Genomic DNA, 16,331 nt, shown 5'->3' on the forward strand with positions numbered 1-16,331 from the left:
AAAGCCTTGGTGAGATCCACAAAGGTGGTATATAGTTCACGATTCTGCTCCTGACATTTCTCCTGGAGCTGTCGAGCTGCAAAGATCATGTCCACCGTGCCACGCTCTTTGCGGAAACCACACTGTGTCTCAGGTAGTAGACCCTGTTCCAGATGGTCAATCAGGCGATTTAGCAACACTCGTGCAAAGATCTTGCCTGTGACGGAGAGAAGTGATATTCCTCTATAATTATCGCAGACTTGTCGATTTCCTTTCCTCTTGTAGAGGTGCACGATGGACGTGTCTTTCAGTTCCTGAGGGATGGAACCTTGTTTCCAGAAAGACCGGAACAGCTGGGTGAGTTTTTCAACAAGCACAGCACCACCAGCCTTATAGACTTCTGCTGGGATTGCATCAGATCCTGGCGCCTTACCACTGGAACACTGACTGATGGCCTGTGAGGTTTCAGCCTCTGATGGAAATCAACTTTGAGTATAGGTTATTGTAGAAAAGCAAGCTACAGATATGCAGGATAAACACAAGCTAGATTTGCTTTCAAATATAAAATTCTGCTTTTTGGTTGCTAGGCAAAGGCCCCTTTAACTCCAGCTCAGTTCCTGTTACTACCATGGAAGGAACTTGGCTAATAAAGGGAACTATATTAAGCAAGCAGACGATGCAGAAAGTAACAGGAGCAAGATAACCTCAAAGGAAATGTCTTTAATCTTACAAGTTGGCACAACCACTTTAGATTTAAATTAAACAGAACTGGTTCTCATCAAGAAGCTAAAGAGAGACTGCCTGTATAGAATGCATGTAGCCTAATGCAATCTTGTGTAGCTATTGCTCATTGATTATATAGTTAAATGCAGTTATATTAGAAATATATTAATTTTATTCAAATGCCTTTTTTCTTTCTGGAGAAGTGGTCAATGGTCATTCCCCCCCCCAATACACCTCGTTAACCTTACTCGAACTTATTGGTTGTTCCACTTGGAATATCTCCCAACATTACTCAGCTATGTCTGTGTAATTTTCTTAGCAACAGTTTAATAACTTGACATCAATTTTCCCAGATTTTTTTAAAAAAATTCTCAGTCTAGTCTATGTCCCATATTCTTACTAACCAGACATGACCCTGCTTAGTTTTTATTGAAATAAGCCAAAGCCAGGAACCTGATATGACTTTGTTGTTTGAAGATAGTCTATCTTCTTTGCTAGACTATACAGAAATGATGTGAAAGGAAGCAGGGCCCCATCCATTAATCTTGATAAAATACCTGCTCTTAATCAACTGCATTAATACTCATTGGGACCAATGCACAAGCTTCCTTTTTTCTCTCTCTTCACTACCCCATCCTAATTTAAATTGCCTTGATGCTACCCATGCTCATTAGAGTCTTTTTGGTTGAAGATTGGGACACATGGAGCCCGGCAAATGACATACCTGATATTCTTCTTTTCTGATAATGATATCACTATCTTCGCCTTCGAGTTGATTTTCCATCTCATCGGTTGCATCAGCTTCTTTTGCATGTGGGTCTTCTGCCAAACAGTCCCCCTGGTGTTCTTCGCTGTCATCTTCCACTAGTTCTTCTTCATCTTCCATCACATCTTCCAGAGTCCCCTCCCAAAATATAGTTGCTCTTTTCATGGGTAAGCGCACGTCATCATCAAGGGTCATTTCGGAGTCTGCTTTGAGGAACAGCTGATCAACCCTCTCTTCTTGGGGAGACTCAGGATCTAGTACCATGACCTGTTCAAGATAGATGTCACAAAATGTGCTTAAAGTCACAATTAACAGGAATGTTTCAGCATTTATGAATATTTTATCCTCAACGCTCACTGCATATAAGTAAAAAAAGAGCTCTTCAAAGACACTACGACTACAATTGAGCCCAAAATTTATGTTGCTAAGTGAGACATTTGCTAAGTGAATTTTGCTCCATTTTATGACCTTTCTTGCCAGATTTGTTAGGTGAATCACTGTAGTTGTTAAGATAGGAACACAGCTGTTAAGTGAATCTGGATTCCCCCTCAACTTTGTCAGAGGGTTGCAAAAGGTGAATCTTAAATATGAGTCGGTTGCTAAGCGTTTGAATTTTGATTACGTAACTATGAGGATGCCGCAAGGGTCGTGTGAAAAATGGTCATAAGTCACTTTTTTTCATTGCTGTTGTAACTTCAAAGGGTCACTAAATAAACTGCTGTAAGTCAAGGACTACCTGTACTGTATTTCCACCATATTCCTGTAGGAAAAAGAAAAGGAACTTAACTGCAAAAAAAAAAATATATGCCCATCTCTTTAATATTGTTTCTTTTTAAACACTGAGATATAGCCAATTTTGAAATATCATGAAGATTAGATTCAAAATACACACTGTTCTTTGTTAGATTCATAGTTCTATCTTTCCTCTGAAAGTCATTCAAGAGATCCTCATTTCTAACTATCCTCCCAACAAGCCTATGGGATAAGGGACTGAGAGACAGGGATTATCCTAAAGTGACCCAAGGAGCTTCCATAGTTGAGGGAGGACTTCAATCTGTTTTGCTCTGGATGTACTTCAACCCTTTTACCACTACCCCGCACTGATCTTTCTACATTTTAAACTGCTAATTAGCACATCTGAGAGATGAAGGCAGGACTAAGGGTAGAGACTCCTGTAATTCTCAGGCTGAGAATTGATCTCAAATGTCTCCCAGAGGCAGCAACAGATTGACTAAGTATCTGTTAGCTCTGAAAGGGAGGAAGGGGGGAAAAATAGAGTTTAAACTGCAGTGCAGACCTACTGAAAAATTTTGACTACTTTGCGCTACTGTGGACAAATCAACTGTAGTTTTATTCTTGTCTTCAGTAGTTTCTCATCTAGCCAAATCATACCTCAGAAGCTTCTGTCAAAACTAGCCTAATACTGAATAAAGGGTTAAGTACAAGCAGTCCTTGACCTACGACCACATTGGAGCCTAGAATTTATGTTGCTAAGTGAGACATTTGTGGGCTTTTGTATCATTTTATGATTTTTCTTGTCACATTTGTTAAGTGAATCACTGCAGTTGTTAAATTAGTAATGCGGTTGTTAAGAGAATCTGGCTCGCTCATTGTCTCTACTTGTCAGAAGGTCGCAAAATGGGATCACATGACCCCAGGACACTGCAACAGTCATAAGTATGAACCAGTTGCCAAGCATCTGAATGTAAATCACGTGACCGTGGGGATACTGCCACGGTCATAAGTGTGGAAAAATTATCATAAGTCCCTTTTTTCAGGGCCGTTGTAACTTCGAACGGTCTCTAAACAAACTGTTGTAAGTCAAGGACTACCTGCATCCAGAAAGCTGAGATTTATTATCAAATCTTGGTATGAAGTCTGACAACTTGAAAGTTTTGTAACCCCGTAATTTTGTCATAGGCATTCATTCCCACCCATTAATCATCAGGACACATTTACCTTTTGAGCAATTGCCGAGAACTTTAGCACATTGAGGGTTTCATCATATGCAGAGGGACTCTGGCTGACATTAACTATCATGCAAACTTTTCCTTTCCCACTGAAGAAACCTTGGAAGAAGTGAGTGAGCTTGCTTTCCCGAAAAGGAATGTGCTGTTGCAGCCTAGAATGAAGCATGAGAATTTTTTTTAAAGAATAGAATAGAATAGAATCTGGAAGGGACTTTGAAGGTCTTCTAGTCCAGCCCCCTGCTCAAGCAGGAGAACCTATTCCATCTCAAACAAGTGACTGTCTGGCCTCTTCTTAAAAATCTCCAGTGATGGAGCACCCACGATTTCTGGAGGCAAGCTGTTCCACTGGTTAACTGTCCTCACTGTCAGGAAGTTTCTCCTTGCAGCAAAGTTTAAACATATAGAAAGTTAGCTGCAAAATTTTACTGCAGAAATAAGTGCAACACTTGTTCCTACAAATAGGCTTAGGGTTCATACATATTTCCTGGCTATTCAAGCTAAACTTGAATTCATAAAAGAAAATGAAGATACATGGTGGAGAAACACAATAGATGGAGTTCTTTCTAGCAAATATCCCAAAGTTAAGATGCTGTGCAGGTGGATGGTGACTGAAACAAGCTTTGCCTGCTATTTTTAATTTAGACGTTCATTGTTAAAGAGGTTTTAAAGCTTGCTACTAACTAAGAACTAACAAGAAGAAAAATTTTCCAAACATACATACCTTATGAATCATAGCCCTGCCATTTAAGTGTCAAAACCAAAACACTATTTCTGCTTGGAAACTGTTTTTCTGATAAATAACAGACCAGTAGTCTTGCCCCAACTAAGAAAAGGGTATCTCTAGAAAATCAACATAGAAGGAAAATCTTATGGAAAGACTGCCGAGGCCTACAGTCAACCAAGATCTAGAAGACAGGTAATCTTTCAGTCTTTACAGCAAAGGCCAACAACTTCTGAAAAATTATTTACATGATTTAATTACAAGGATCACAGAGTGGAGAAATCATTACATTGGGCAAGACGAAGAATGTTGCTTGTTCAAGGTATATTTGGAAAGAGGCGTGGCAGTTTTAAGACTTCGTGCTTTTCATAGAATATTTTTTTTCCTGGATAAGCAAACATCTTTGCATCTTTGAAACTCAGCACATGTAGCCCTCTCAAAATACAACCACAATCGGGCCCAGAATTTACATTCCTAAGCAAAGTGATTATTAAGCAAATTGGGCCCGATTTTACAACTTTTTTGTCAGTCGTTAAGCAAATTACTGCAGTTGTTAAGTGATTCACGTGGTTGTTAAGTGAATCCAGCTTCCCCCCACCCCATTGACTTTGCTTGTTGCAAGCTGGCTGGCAGGGTCACAAATGGTGATCATGTGATCCCAGGAAATGGCAACTATCATAAATATATGCCAGTTGCAAAAGCCCAAATTTTGATCCCGTGACCAGGGGGTTTGTTGCTGCAATTGTAAAGTGTGAAGACCGGCCTCAAGTCACTTATTTCAATGCCACTGTAACTTCACTAAATGAATGGTTAGTAAGTTGAGGATTACATGTAATGAAATTCTGGGGGTTCCTGGAAATTGGAGACAACCCACATAGAAGAGTTGAGCACCTCCAAAGCGCCTGAAGGCAGGACAAGAAGCAACGGGTGGAAACTAATCAAGGAGAGAAGCAACCTAGAACTAAGGAGAAACTTCCTGACAGTTAGAACAATTAACCAGTGGAAAAACCTGCCTCCAGAAGTGGTGAATGCTCCAACACTGGAAGTTTTTAAGAAGAGACTAGACAGCCACTTGTCTGAAATGGTATAGGGTTTCCTGCCTGAGCAGGGGTTTCCAACTTTTTATTATTATTATTATTGTTGTTGTTGTTATCCCTGTTTTCTAAAAACCTTCCTCTTTTGGTTCTTTCTGTCTTATACAAGAATGGAGGACAAGAAACTATCAAGCTTTTTTTGTTTTAAGACCCTCACTTGACACACCCACACCTGAAGCCCTTATAAACAGAACACTGACACTGACATCCCGTAAACTCTGCTGAAGACATTACCTAGTCTGGTAACAAAACGTTCAGAAACCAACCCGCAAGCTCGGAGAATGAACCTTCACCTTCATTTTTTTTAAAGGTTAGGAGAACACTAAACAGGGAATGCATAATTTGTATATTTTTTTATAGTTAGAAAGAAAATGAAGAGGAGTCTGTAACAAGGTAAAAGAAACTTTTCTCTGCTATTTAACATTTCCTTTTCCTTTCTATAAATGGGTGGCTGAGATGTCCAAGATTTGCCTACTCTGAAAGTAACACCCTCCAGTTCCTACTTTGTTTGTTGATTGATCTTCAGGGCACCGATGCATTTGCCCAGAATAAGCAACGAGGTGTTAATGTTTCCACTCTCTTTTAATCTTTCCCCTTCGTTGCAGGTTCTCGTGCAGCGCTCGGAGCCAGCCAGGTCACAGAGAAATAATCTACGTAGAAGAGAAAAGCACACCCATTCAGCACAGACACAGACTGCACGGTGGTTTTGAAAAGATAATGATTTCCTGAAATATTAAGACTGCTTACTCATTGACTTGCATCACCCGTGTGGTTTCTGAATCAATTTTTAGCATTTTCACAGTAAATATGCTATGGCTATAAGAGAAAATGAAAAAGTTACCTCCAAACATCTCTGGGTACAAACAGTAGTTGCATCTCAAAAGCCAACGAATTCAATTCTTACATAAAGGATTTCCATTCCGAAATTGTGGTACACATAGTCCTTGCTTAATGAGCAGCAACTCCCATTGCTAAGTGAAGACCACTCATTAAGCGAAATATCACATGACTGCTTCACTTAGCGATGGCAGTTCCGGCAGTCCCATTACAGTCATTAAGTGATGTAATCACATGACTGTGTTTTGTGACCTCCTACTACTTCCCCATTAGCTTTGTTTGTCAAAAACCAGCTGGGAAGGTCACAAATGATCACCAGGTGACTGTGGGATGCTGTGACAATGATAAATGTGCAATGGTTGCCAAGCACCCAAATTGTGATCACATGACAGCAGGGACACTGGACAGTTTTAAGTGTGAGAACAGGTTGTCACTTTTTCAGTACTGTCATAACTTTGAATTGTTGCTAAATAAATTGTTGTTAAGCGAGGACTATCTGTACTTCTGTTTTCAAGTAAGTTACACCCAACTTGCTACCAGCCAATAAATAAATTCATTCACCCAGCCAACATTCTGGTTGTAATTCCTTGTGCATGAATTCCTTGCTTCAGAGTGGATAGATTAAAAAACCATGCCATTCTATGGTTCAGTGAAACACAAATAATTCTAGCTTCCTGGGATACTTGCACACTGACATCCCAAATATGCTCAGAACTAAAACTTTAGAAATTTTTACTTTTGATTTCCTGTTGCTTATTTGTGGATCCATTGCATTAATCATTGCACTGATTGCTGGGTGTGACATTCAAAACCTTGCATGATTCAGTTTTTAGATATCTGTGGGACCACCATCTCCCAAGAATATCTGCCTCTCCAATAAGATCAGTTTCTTTTTGCATGTCCTTGCTCCAACTTTCCTATCTAGGGCTGTGGAAGCATGCCTTGCTGTTCCCTTTGTTTTAGTACAGCATTCTTCTGGACATTTGAATAGCGCCCTCCTGACTGACATTTCCAAAGTCTACAAAGCCTTAGCTATTCAAACTATTCAAGTCCTGCAAAGTTGAATGAGATATTTGCCCCTCTACTAATTGAAATACCACTGATACATACGTGAAATAATGAGGATGATATAAGGGTGGACTGCAGCTTTTCCCAAACAACTGTACTTTTATAGTTTTGTTTTGTTGTCTTTTAATCTGAGCTATGGAGGTAGACTTGTAGGCTGCTAAGAGTTAATTATGATTGGAGTGGTTTATAAGCTCTGTAACAACTTAATAGGTCTTAGCTATAATTTCTTTAAACGGAGGGTTTAAAGACTGCCTGAACCAGTCAATTATTAGTTAAGGCAAACATATGTTGATCAGAAATGAAAATGACAGCTTGTAAGCTCCATCTTGTGGTTGTTCGTGGAAGGAAACATAAAACCAGAATATTTGAGTTGATAGATCAGGAAACATATTATGAACAAGAAGATTTGGGAGCATTAAGTCTAGATTGGATAAGATTTCCAAATTAAATACAAAGCAGACATTTGTCCATTCCATACCAAGCACTTGCTGTTTTACCTTCTACTTGAGTTGGCATTCAGTTTTGTGGAAGCATAGCTCTGATGTCTCAACCCTAGTTTCACAAGTTTAAAAGCTTCTTTGGAGTTTGAAACTTGAACCCATTGTAGATCTTTCAAGAAATAGAGTATTTATTAGTTATTGAACAACAACAAAACCCTACAAGATATATAATCCTACCAGATAAATGTAATTGGAAAAACAGAATTCAGAAATAGTTAATCTGATTTAGCAATATTTTGCCTTTGAAATTGTTACTTCACACATTGGCTGGTCTAAATTAAACATACATGGGGGATGTAAATAAGTCTCAAGAATAGGTACTTTTCCCCACAGAGCTAATTAACCCGTTGGAACCTCAGATGTATGTGACTAGGATCTTACACTTTTTAAAGCGGAAATAATTATGGAGGAAAATTAGCAAGAACACAGAATATACTTCCATGCTCATCAAGACACTCTACAGGCTCATGCAAAGCATTACGATGTTACAAAATATATGTCAATCTGAATGAATTCTCTTGGAATCTTATCTTTGAAAGCAGGTTGAACAAAAACTATTATGTAAGCAGTGACCTGATAAATGCCAATGAAGAGTTAATAATTGTTAGTAGAGGTACTTTTAAGATAATAGCATCTCTGGATTCCTAAATGGCAAAATTTGGTAGAAAAAATGGAACAAATTAAATCTACTGATTATATAAAGAAATTCCAAATAAAGTGAAACAAGTGAAGGTAAGAGCCAAGGACTGAAAATATTAACCTGTATCATATTATTCATTTTATAATGACATTTATATAGCATAATTCAATGCATAATTTTAGTCAAAGTAAGCCTATCTCATATTGAAAAAGGAGGGTATTTGTAAGTTATTGAAATTATGGTCAATTGCTAAAATTTTCATTACCTTTTACATAGGAATAGCCTTTTATGTCCTGCGCCAAGCGCAGCATTTTTCTTCTCTTGTCATTGGATATTGGAAGCAATAAGTCATAAATGCACTCATTGTAAATTTCACAAAAAGAAACCCAAACAGAGAATTTAACGTTTCTCTGCTCTTCCAGGTAAGACTGGTCTGCTTCTTTTTCTGGTTCTTTCATATCTGGCAGAACATTGGAATTAAATAAGTCAAAATGTAAAACCATATTATTCAGTAGTGGGCAGTTGGTATGGAGAATACAACCCCAGCTTGGATATATCATAGAGTTAGCTGTTAGACTTTGCTAGCTACAGCAATGAACCCAACAATGTGACAACTAGCAATATTCACTTTTTACAGCAATATCAATAATGCTTGATTTGGGTTTAACATGCTATGCAGACCCAGATTTTGTGGTTGGCAAAATACAATATATGCAGAAATTGTCTAGATTCTGTTCACTTCTTTGTCCTAATCCTACCAATCCCTTGAAAAATGGTTCCATCACACTACTCCAAAGTTGAGAGTGGCCCTGGTGACATTAGCTGAACATTATTTGTGAATCCAACTCTCTTCAGTAAACAATGGTTTAGCAAACGAGTATGAACAACCTAACTTACCTTCACAATTATCTGTTGTTCTATTACTGCTGCTGTGGCAATCTACCTGAAAATTAAGTCAAGGACAAAATTTGGATTACCACAAATATTTTGTTAGAGGTTTCTCTCCATCATCCCTTGTATTTTAATATTAGATGATATGAAGTGAGCACAAAAGTCACATTCTGCAATAACTAAAAACAAATAAGATCAGATCAGAGCATTCATCTAATGTGTACAGTTTCTCTGAACTTGTTACATAACCCCTGAACATCACCCAAACTGACAGAAGGGAAGGGGCATGTGCGTTAATCCACCAACCAGGCAATATTCTATTCCTTATCCTTACATTCCATTAAATGTTTCCTTATTGTCAAACCCATGATTTTTCTGTTCTGGGTTTATTCACTAAAAGCTGCTAAAAAGTTTGCTTTGTTTTTTTTTAAGTCATAGTACCTCTTTCAGGAGGCGAAGCAATGAATTTTTTAGAGATATTTCTTCTCTCACTTCTTCTTTAGACAGATTTCTATGGTCTTTACATCGATGGGGCTTGAGATTCATGTCTGGATACAGTTTGTTTTGAATGCTTTTAAACAACATGTCCAGCGCCCTGGGGAGAATGCCTTTATCTTCATCTGTACCTGGCATATAGAATTTAAGACTTAGGTAGAGTTCCAAGCTGTTGGAGCAGAGATAAAGAAAGGCTGAAATTTCTGAACTAAATATATTTTTGAATGACTGCCATTATCCCCCAATCTGTTGCTGTCCAGATATGCTGGACCCTAGCCTCTATAACTGCTGGCCAAGGAAATCCAAAATATTTGTGGACCCAGGTTGCAGAAGGCTGAATTGGAGCCATCCTTCAGGAAAATACAATACAGTTTTATAGCAGGCAGCAAATATGGACTTGCTTGTCTTGTATATTGACAAAAAGCACCAAGTATTCTTACTGCTTAGAACTTACTTAATTCCTCATAGTAGTGAGCCCTACTTGCATTCAGTGGGACTTACTTCAGTTTATATGTATAATTTCTTTGCCACCAAAAAATAAAAGTAATGGAAAGCATTCAATGAATTCAACTTATTCATTAGCATTATATCATTTATATGGAAATGTTTCCTTGTTCTTTTCTCTCCCTCCCCCCCTCCTATTGAAAAATACTTGTGGGTCCTAGGATAGCTTTTTTAGCTATTTGCATTTTTCTTGACCAAATGTATCAGCATTGACATGGCCAACATGGCGAAATGGAACACACTAGTGGGCACCCTTCTGATTCCTGGATTTATCCATTCCTTATTACAAATAATAATGCTAAAGGATGATCACTTGATGTTAGAAATTCTTTTTATATAAAGCACTATACAGAGCAAACAAAAAGTACAGTCACCATGTGCTTTACTGCTCAACTATTAACTGTAACAGGAAACAGGAAACCCTACTTAGAACAAAAGAGCGAACATTATATACCATAGACCCAAACTTGTAAACACTGCCATCTACTGGGTGAATACTAGTGTAGTTGTTGCATAAAAATACATTCCGATAATGAATTCCATCACTTGATTAAGACACCTGAGGAGTTTAAGACTAAAGTACCATTACTATGTTAGATCCTGGCTTTTCATCTTAAATACACACTAGCACATTTATTGACTTCAAACAGGGTACCTTGTTTCAACTGAGTGAAAGGATTCGGAATAGCAGAGGACATATTTTGCATGCAAGAGGATCCAATCTCTGCCCTCTATTGTTTGAAACTCAGGTTACAGGGATAGGAAAGATGGCTTAAAACTTTAAAACTGCTGCCAATAAATATAGAAAAGTCTTAACTAGAACCAATATAAAAGTGGCTTTTCATCTTCTCAAATCTAAATATCTAAATATCCCCAAAATAGCTGGAACTGTGAAATTATTTTGTGCCACCAAGAGGACAAAAAGCAACCTTAGCTGAAACGTATAGCTCAGATAAATCAGAGTTTCTCAGATGTACCACGGTAGGTGTGTGTTTTCCCAGCATTTGTCACACCGTAAGTAAATATTAGCCGACTGTGTCCCCTTAGGAAATCTAACATAGGGTGCTTCAGAGCACCATCAAAGAGTTCTTCTTGTGTTGTTTTGGGCCCAAATACCTAAGAAATATACAAGAAAGGTCTTTAAGTTTTCAATTATAAAAATTGCAAAAAATATATTGAGTCTCAACTTTTAAAAGATAATAATAATAATAATAATAATAATAATAATAATAATAATAATAATAATAATAATAATAATAATAATAATAATAATAATAATAATAATAATAAAAAAAAAAAATCCTGTTAAATATGCATAATATTTTCATAGTACCAATAAGGAAACCGGCTATACCTGGGAAAAAGTAAATTTCTGCACCAATTGCCGCAGGTTTTTTTCACTAAGGCGAAATGTCTTGGAGCCTTTAGGAGCTTTTAATACAACACTTGTTGAGTCAACCACAGAAACACAACCCTAAAAAAAAATAGGGTGAGGGTGGGAATCTTTTAGAGCCAAGCAGATAGCATAATTTTAATGAAGTTTTGCTTTTAATTCTTTTAGCTGAATAATACCTGAACATCATGTTCTTTTTCCAACTCTAAAATTGGTCTGACCCGAAGGCAAACATGAATTCGTTCTTTGGATTCCAGGCTCTCTCTCTAATTAAAAGAAAAAGTGATAAAAATCTAGTTTGTGGCCAATAATTTTCGAATGCCCCAGACTTACAATTGCAGAGAACATTTTTTTCTCCTTAGTCAAGCCTTTTCCCTCAGTCCTTTCGCTCCATCTCTCTCATACACAGAGAATTAGCATCTCACTTATTACAGCAAAGCCTTGCAGATTCTTCACTATGAAAAAGCCCACTAGCTATTCCTAAATACACCATACTGATACCTCTCATTTCTGTGAAACATAAGCTACATAAGATGGCATGTCAGCTGTTTTTAAAAACTACATTACATTACTGTCTCAAGAGTTCAAGTCCTTGAATTTAGCTCAAGACTTGACCACTGAAAATGGTGCTTCTACCTTAACAACAAACTTAACAACAATCATATGAAGCCCCTGCAATCTCCATCCAAAGTACCTTGCAGTAACATTGGACCGGATTTTCTCCTATAAGACAACTTAAAAAAAAAAAAAAGATTCAAACCGTATTAGAGTCTGCTGCCAACAACTGACTAGTTAGATCAAATTGTGGAATTCATTCTACCATATTTACTCAAATTTCCTATGCCATTTCCAAAGCCGTTATTTCCCTAGTTATAATTTAAGATTTTTCTTTAAAAAAAACCAAAACTTTCCTCTGATTGTGAAACAGGATCTTTGAGCATAAAGGAGATCCTGAGTGTGTTAAGGGCCCATTTCCAGGTTATAATAACATCTATTGCAGACATGTCAAACTCGCAACGTCACGTATCGGGACAGTTTTGCCATTGTCAGCAATGGGGTGGGCGCGGCTTCCGGATGACGCGTCCAGCCGGCGGGCCAGCAGTTTGACACCCCTAATCTATTGATTACAATTTTTCTTGGCTGCTGTATATACTGTATTTATTGACATCATGTTTGCAATTGATTTTAAGTGATTTATGATTGTTCATCAGCCCAAAGTCAGTTGTTTGATATGGGTGGTCATAGAAACTAAATAAATACATTTCCACTGTTTATTCTCTTACCCGGCTTATATTGAAACTTGAAGAAAAATCACTGTATAGATTTTTTTTAACATCACTAGCATCCACAGGGCCAGTTCTTGGGGATAGCTCAACTGCTGAAAGAAAGGAAGGTCTGGAAACTGTTGGTTTATCCAGATTTGCCTCCATTCTATTAGAATACAAAAAGAAATAGAGGGTAGGTTACAACTCTATAATTGTAGAATAGACAATTATAGATGTATTTTTACAAACAATTCAAGGGGGCAAACACATTCAATACATCTTCCTCCTCTCATTTTTCCCACAACTCTAATCACTGGCAATACAAACCATTTATTATATCCTAAACCTAACACTATATCATTTCAGACAAGTGGCTATCCAGTCTCTTCTTAAAAACTTCTAGTGATGAAGCACCCACAACATCTGAAGGCAAGCTGTTCCACTGGTAAATTATCCTGTTAATAGGTTTCTCCTTAATTTCAGGTTGCTTCTCTCCTTGATTAGTTTCCATCCATTATTTCTTGTCTTGCCTTTTGGTGCTTTGGAAAATAAATTGACCCCCTTCTCGTGGCAGCCTCTCAAATACTGCCACAAAGAGGAGGGGGACAACATATTTACAAAAGCATCTGAGGGCAAAACAAGAAACAATGGATGGAAACTAATCAAAGAGAGAAGCAACCTGGAACTAAGGAGAAACTTCCTAACAGTGAGGACATTTAATCAGTGGAACAGCTTGCCCTCAGAAGTTGTGGGTGCTTCATCACTGGGGTTTTTTAAGAAACTGGACAGCCACTTGTATGAAATATATAGGATTTCCTGCTTGAGCAGGGTATTGGACTAGAAGACCTCCAAGGTGCCTTCCAGCTCTATTCTGATTCTGAAAATGTGCAGTTTATTTAGTACTTGTTTTCTAAATCTGACCTAGCAAGGGTTAACTAAATTAAAGCTTGATGAGCTATTTATTTTATTAATGAAGATCGCCTCCCTAGCTCTTTGGCTATGAGCTAACTCAAAGAAAACCTGGTCCTCTGTGTAATGTTAACAGTCACAGAAGGAACTGCTTGGGGAAAATCATGTATATACCTGGATACCAAGGCCACCTGACTTCACACAAAATGAAAGCCATGTGGTGGCAGGACTAAGGTGCTGACTTAGGGAGACCCACCCTCAGTCATAGTAACTCTTTAGCTGACCTTAGGCTGGTTCCTCTCTTGTGTTCCAACCTACAGGTACCTCACTGTTCTGGAGAAAAGAAACAGCATTATGGATGTTGCCTTGAGCTTCTGTACAAAAAGTACTAACTAATCTAACAAATAATACAATACTTTACAAGGTTAAAGACCTACCAACTACAACTGAATCACAGCACAAAAATCTGTGAGAAGAGCTTATTTCTGCTTTACCCATATTGCTTTTATTCCAGAAAGGCTTAAGTCATCTACCCCTATTCAACTGTGCCAATAGGAATACAAAACTTGTATGCTACTTAACTCTTAACACCTCTATTATTAAAGATCCATTTCTCTAACCCCACTTTAATGTCTATTAAGTATTATCACACATTCTCTTCAACACCACAGTGATTGGAAGCAGAGGCATAGAATCAGGACAGGAATCAGTAGTGGGGGGGAAAATCATACTATATTGTTAGGTTTCTGCCAAGTAAGAGGTGGGTAGCATTTCCATTTAGCAATGAGGAAGGGGCCTTAGTGTGCAAACCTCATTAGTTTGATTTATAAGTCAGTTGGTTTATAAGTAACGTTATTGGGCAAAGTTAATGAGTTTGGTGCGTAGTGGTTATATTCCAGGTTAGAAACCGGAAGTCAAAGCCAGTTGGGTGACTTTGGGCCAGTGATGCTCTCTCAGCCCTAGAAAGAAAACAAGAGCAAATTACTTCTGGAAAAACTTGCCAGGAAAACTACAGGGACTCGTCCAGGGAATCGCCATTGACTCGAAGTCCCACCCACCCCCCAAAACGGGGAAACTTAAGAGTGTTATGTCGGTAATAAAGGAATTTATTTCTACAAAAGAAAATATTTCAAGATTGTAATATGGTTTAAAATATTCAAAACAATGCGCGTGAACCTACGGAGAGCGAGAAAAGGGTTCAGAAAAAGTTCCGACTCAGTTTTGGATTTCAAAAGACTGGACTGAACGCAATGAATCCTGGCTATATATTTCCGGGAGGTGAAAAGGAGCATTTCATTTACTTACTTCCAAATCTGTTGGAGTGACCGACGATAAAAGAGGATCAAGTCAAGAAACTGGGCTGGGGGCTCCGTTCTCCCCACTCTAGGAAGCGGAAATCACGTCCGGGATCCTTTGCGTCCCATTACAATCCACCCTCCCCCGAGAAGCCACGATAAAAAAATATTCTCCACTGCAATGCACGCTTCAAAACCGTGCAAAAATCAGGGTCACAGCAGACCCTATTTTCAAAGCCACCAGTACAGAAACTCATCACTCACTTTAAGGTTCCTGAATCGCGGCTTTTTCAAATTCAGGCGCAAAGGCTGATGGGAGCTAAACGCTTACGCCGAAAAGACTCTTGGGAAGGGTAGGTGTTTTTTTTCCTTTACAAAACAGACGTTGAAGCAGTTCTGAGATATGGAGCTTTTCGTCGATTAGTGTGATAATTTTAAGGACTGGCCTGAAATTATTTTAGATAGTATATATAGAGGGGTAAAAAACGGCGTTGGACTTTAAACGGCTTTTACTGAGTGCAGTAGCACTCCACACACACACACACACACACTTTGTAAGCCATTCCTATTAGGTTCTGTGGGAAGTCCCCCCCTCCCCAGGAAAAAATATATTTCCTTCAAGGATCTTAAAGAGACAGAAAAGCATGCCCAGGTCTCCCTCCCCCAAGCAGAAGCCAGCCCTATACAAATGCAGATGTAAACCATCAGAAAGGCCCCAGCTAGGAGATCAAGAAGACAAAGACTTAAAATCTGCACACCCCACCCAAACTTTAGGAGTCATTAGCCCCATCACCAGGGAAGCAGGATATGATAATAGGATTAAACCACAGATACCAAGGCCTAGAAAAACACTCAGATTCAGTTCAAAGTTCATGCCACAGGAACAGGAAACTTCCAAACAAAAGGCTAGAGAGGATGTAAAAACCTACTGCACATGTGCTCAGCCCTTGATTTTTCTTTCTTTTCTGCCAGAGCCATCTTCCTGTCTGGCTCTCCTTTCCAATAAACTATAACCTTCCCAAAGCAGTTGCCATGTTTATTCCCAGCTTGGATGAACCAGGATGAAGACTTTTCTTCCAACAGTTATGTAGGATTTGATTCTTAGACAGGTTTTAATGCAGTGTTAACTGTGAGGCCACCTCACGTCAGAACATAGAAGCATCTATTCAAAGTAAATATGAAGACATTCAAGAAAGACACAAGAAAATTTCCCTTTATGTACATTTTGGGTCAGTTCCCAATAAAATCAAACAAGCAAGTCCCATCTTGTTTCATTTCAGT

The 16,331-nt window shown here is 38.3% G+C and overlaps 1 protein-coding gene across 1 annotated transcript in view; it reads right to left on the minus strand.

Annotated features, from left to right (window-relative positions):
- KIF20B (kinesin family member 20B) overlaps positions 1 to 15,118 on the minus strand; it is an 86,210-nt gene extending 71,092 nt beyond the window's left edge. Inside the window, exons 1-13 of the mRNA XM_029285439.1 lie at positions 15,061 to 15,118; positions 12,865 to 13,012; positions 11,761 to 11,847; positions 11,543 to 11,662; positions 11,166 to 11,304; positions 9,631 to 9,815; positions 9,196 to 9,241; positions 8,564 to 8,758; positions 7,656 to 7,767; positions 6,001 to 6,069; positions 5,757 to 5,903; positions 3,428 to 3,590; positions 1,427 to 1,735 (exon numbers count right to left, since the gene is read on the minus strand). Coding sequence (XP_029141272.1) covers positions 1,427 to 1,735; positions 3,428 to 3,590; positions 5,757 to 5,903; positions 6,001 to 6,069; positions 7,656 to 7,767; positions 8,564 to 8,758; positions 9,196 to 9,241; positions 9,631 to 9,815; positions 11,166 to 11,304; positions 11,543 to 11,662; positions 11,761 to 11,847; positions 12,865 to 13,011 — 1,719 coding nt within the window. The 5' untranslated portion in view covers position 13,012; positions 15,061 to 15,118. The remainder of the gene's footprint in view (positions 1 to 1,426; positions 1,736 to 3,427; positions 3,591 to 5,756; positions 5,904 to 6,000; positions 6,070 to 7,655; positions 7,768 to 8,563; positions 8,759 to 9,195; positions 9,242 to 9,630; positions 9,816 to 11,165; positions 11,305 to 11,542; positions 11,663 to 11,760; positions 11,848 to 12,864; positions 13,013 to 15,060) is intronic.
- Positions 15,119 to 16,331: the final 1,213 nt, after the last annotated feature.

This window comes from Protobothrops mucrosquamatus, unplaced genomic scaffold (genome assembly GCF_001527695.2).
Source record: "Protobothrops mucrosquamatus isolate PMUCROS unplaced genomic scaffold, P.Mucros_1.0 scaffold1701, whole genome shotgun sequence".
Lineage (NCBI taxonomy): Eukaryota > Metazoa > Chordata > Lepidosauria > Squamata > Viperidae > Protobothrops > Protobothrops mucrosquamatus.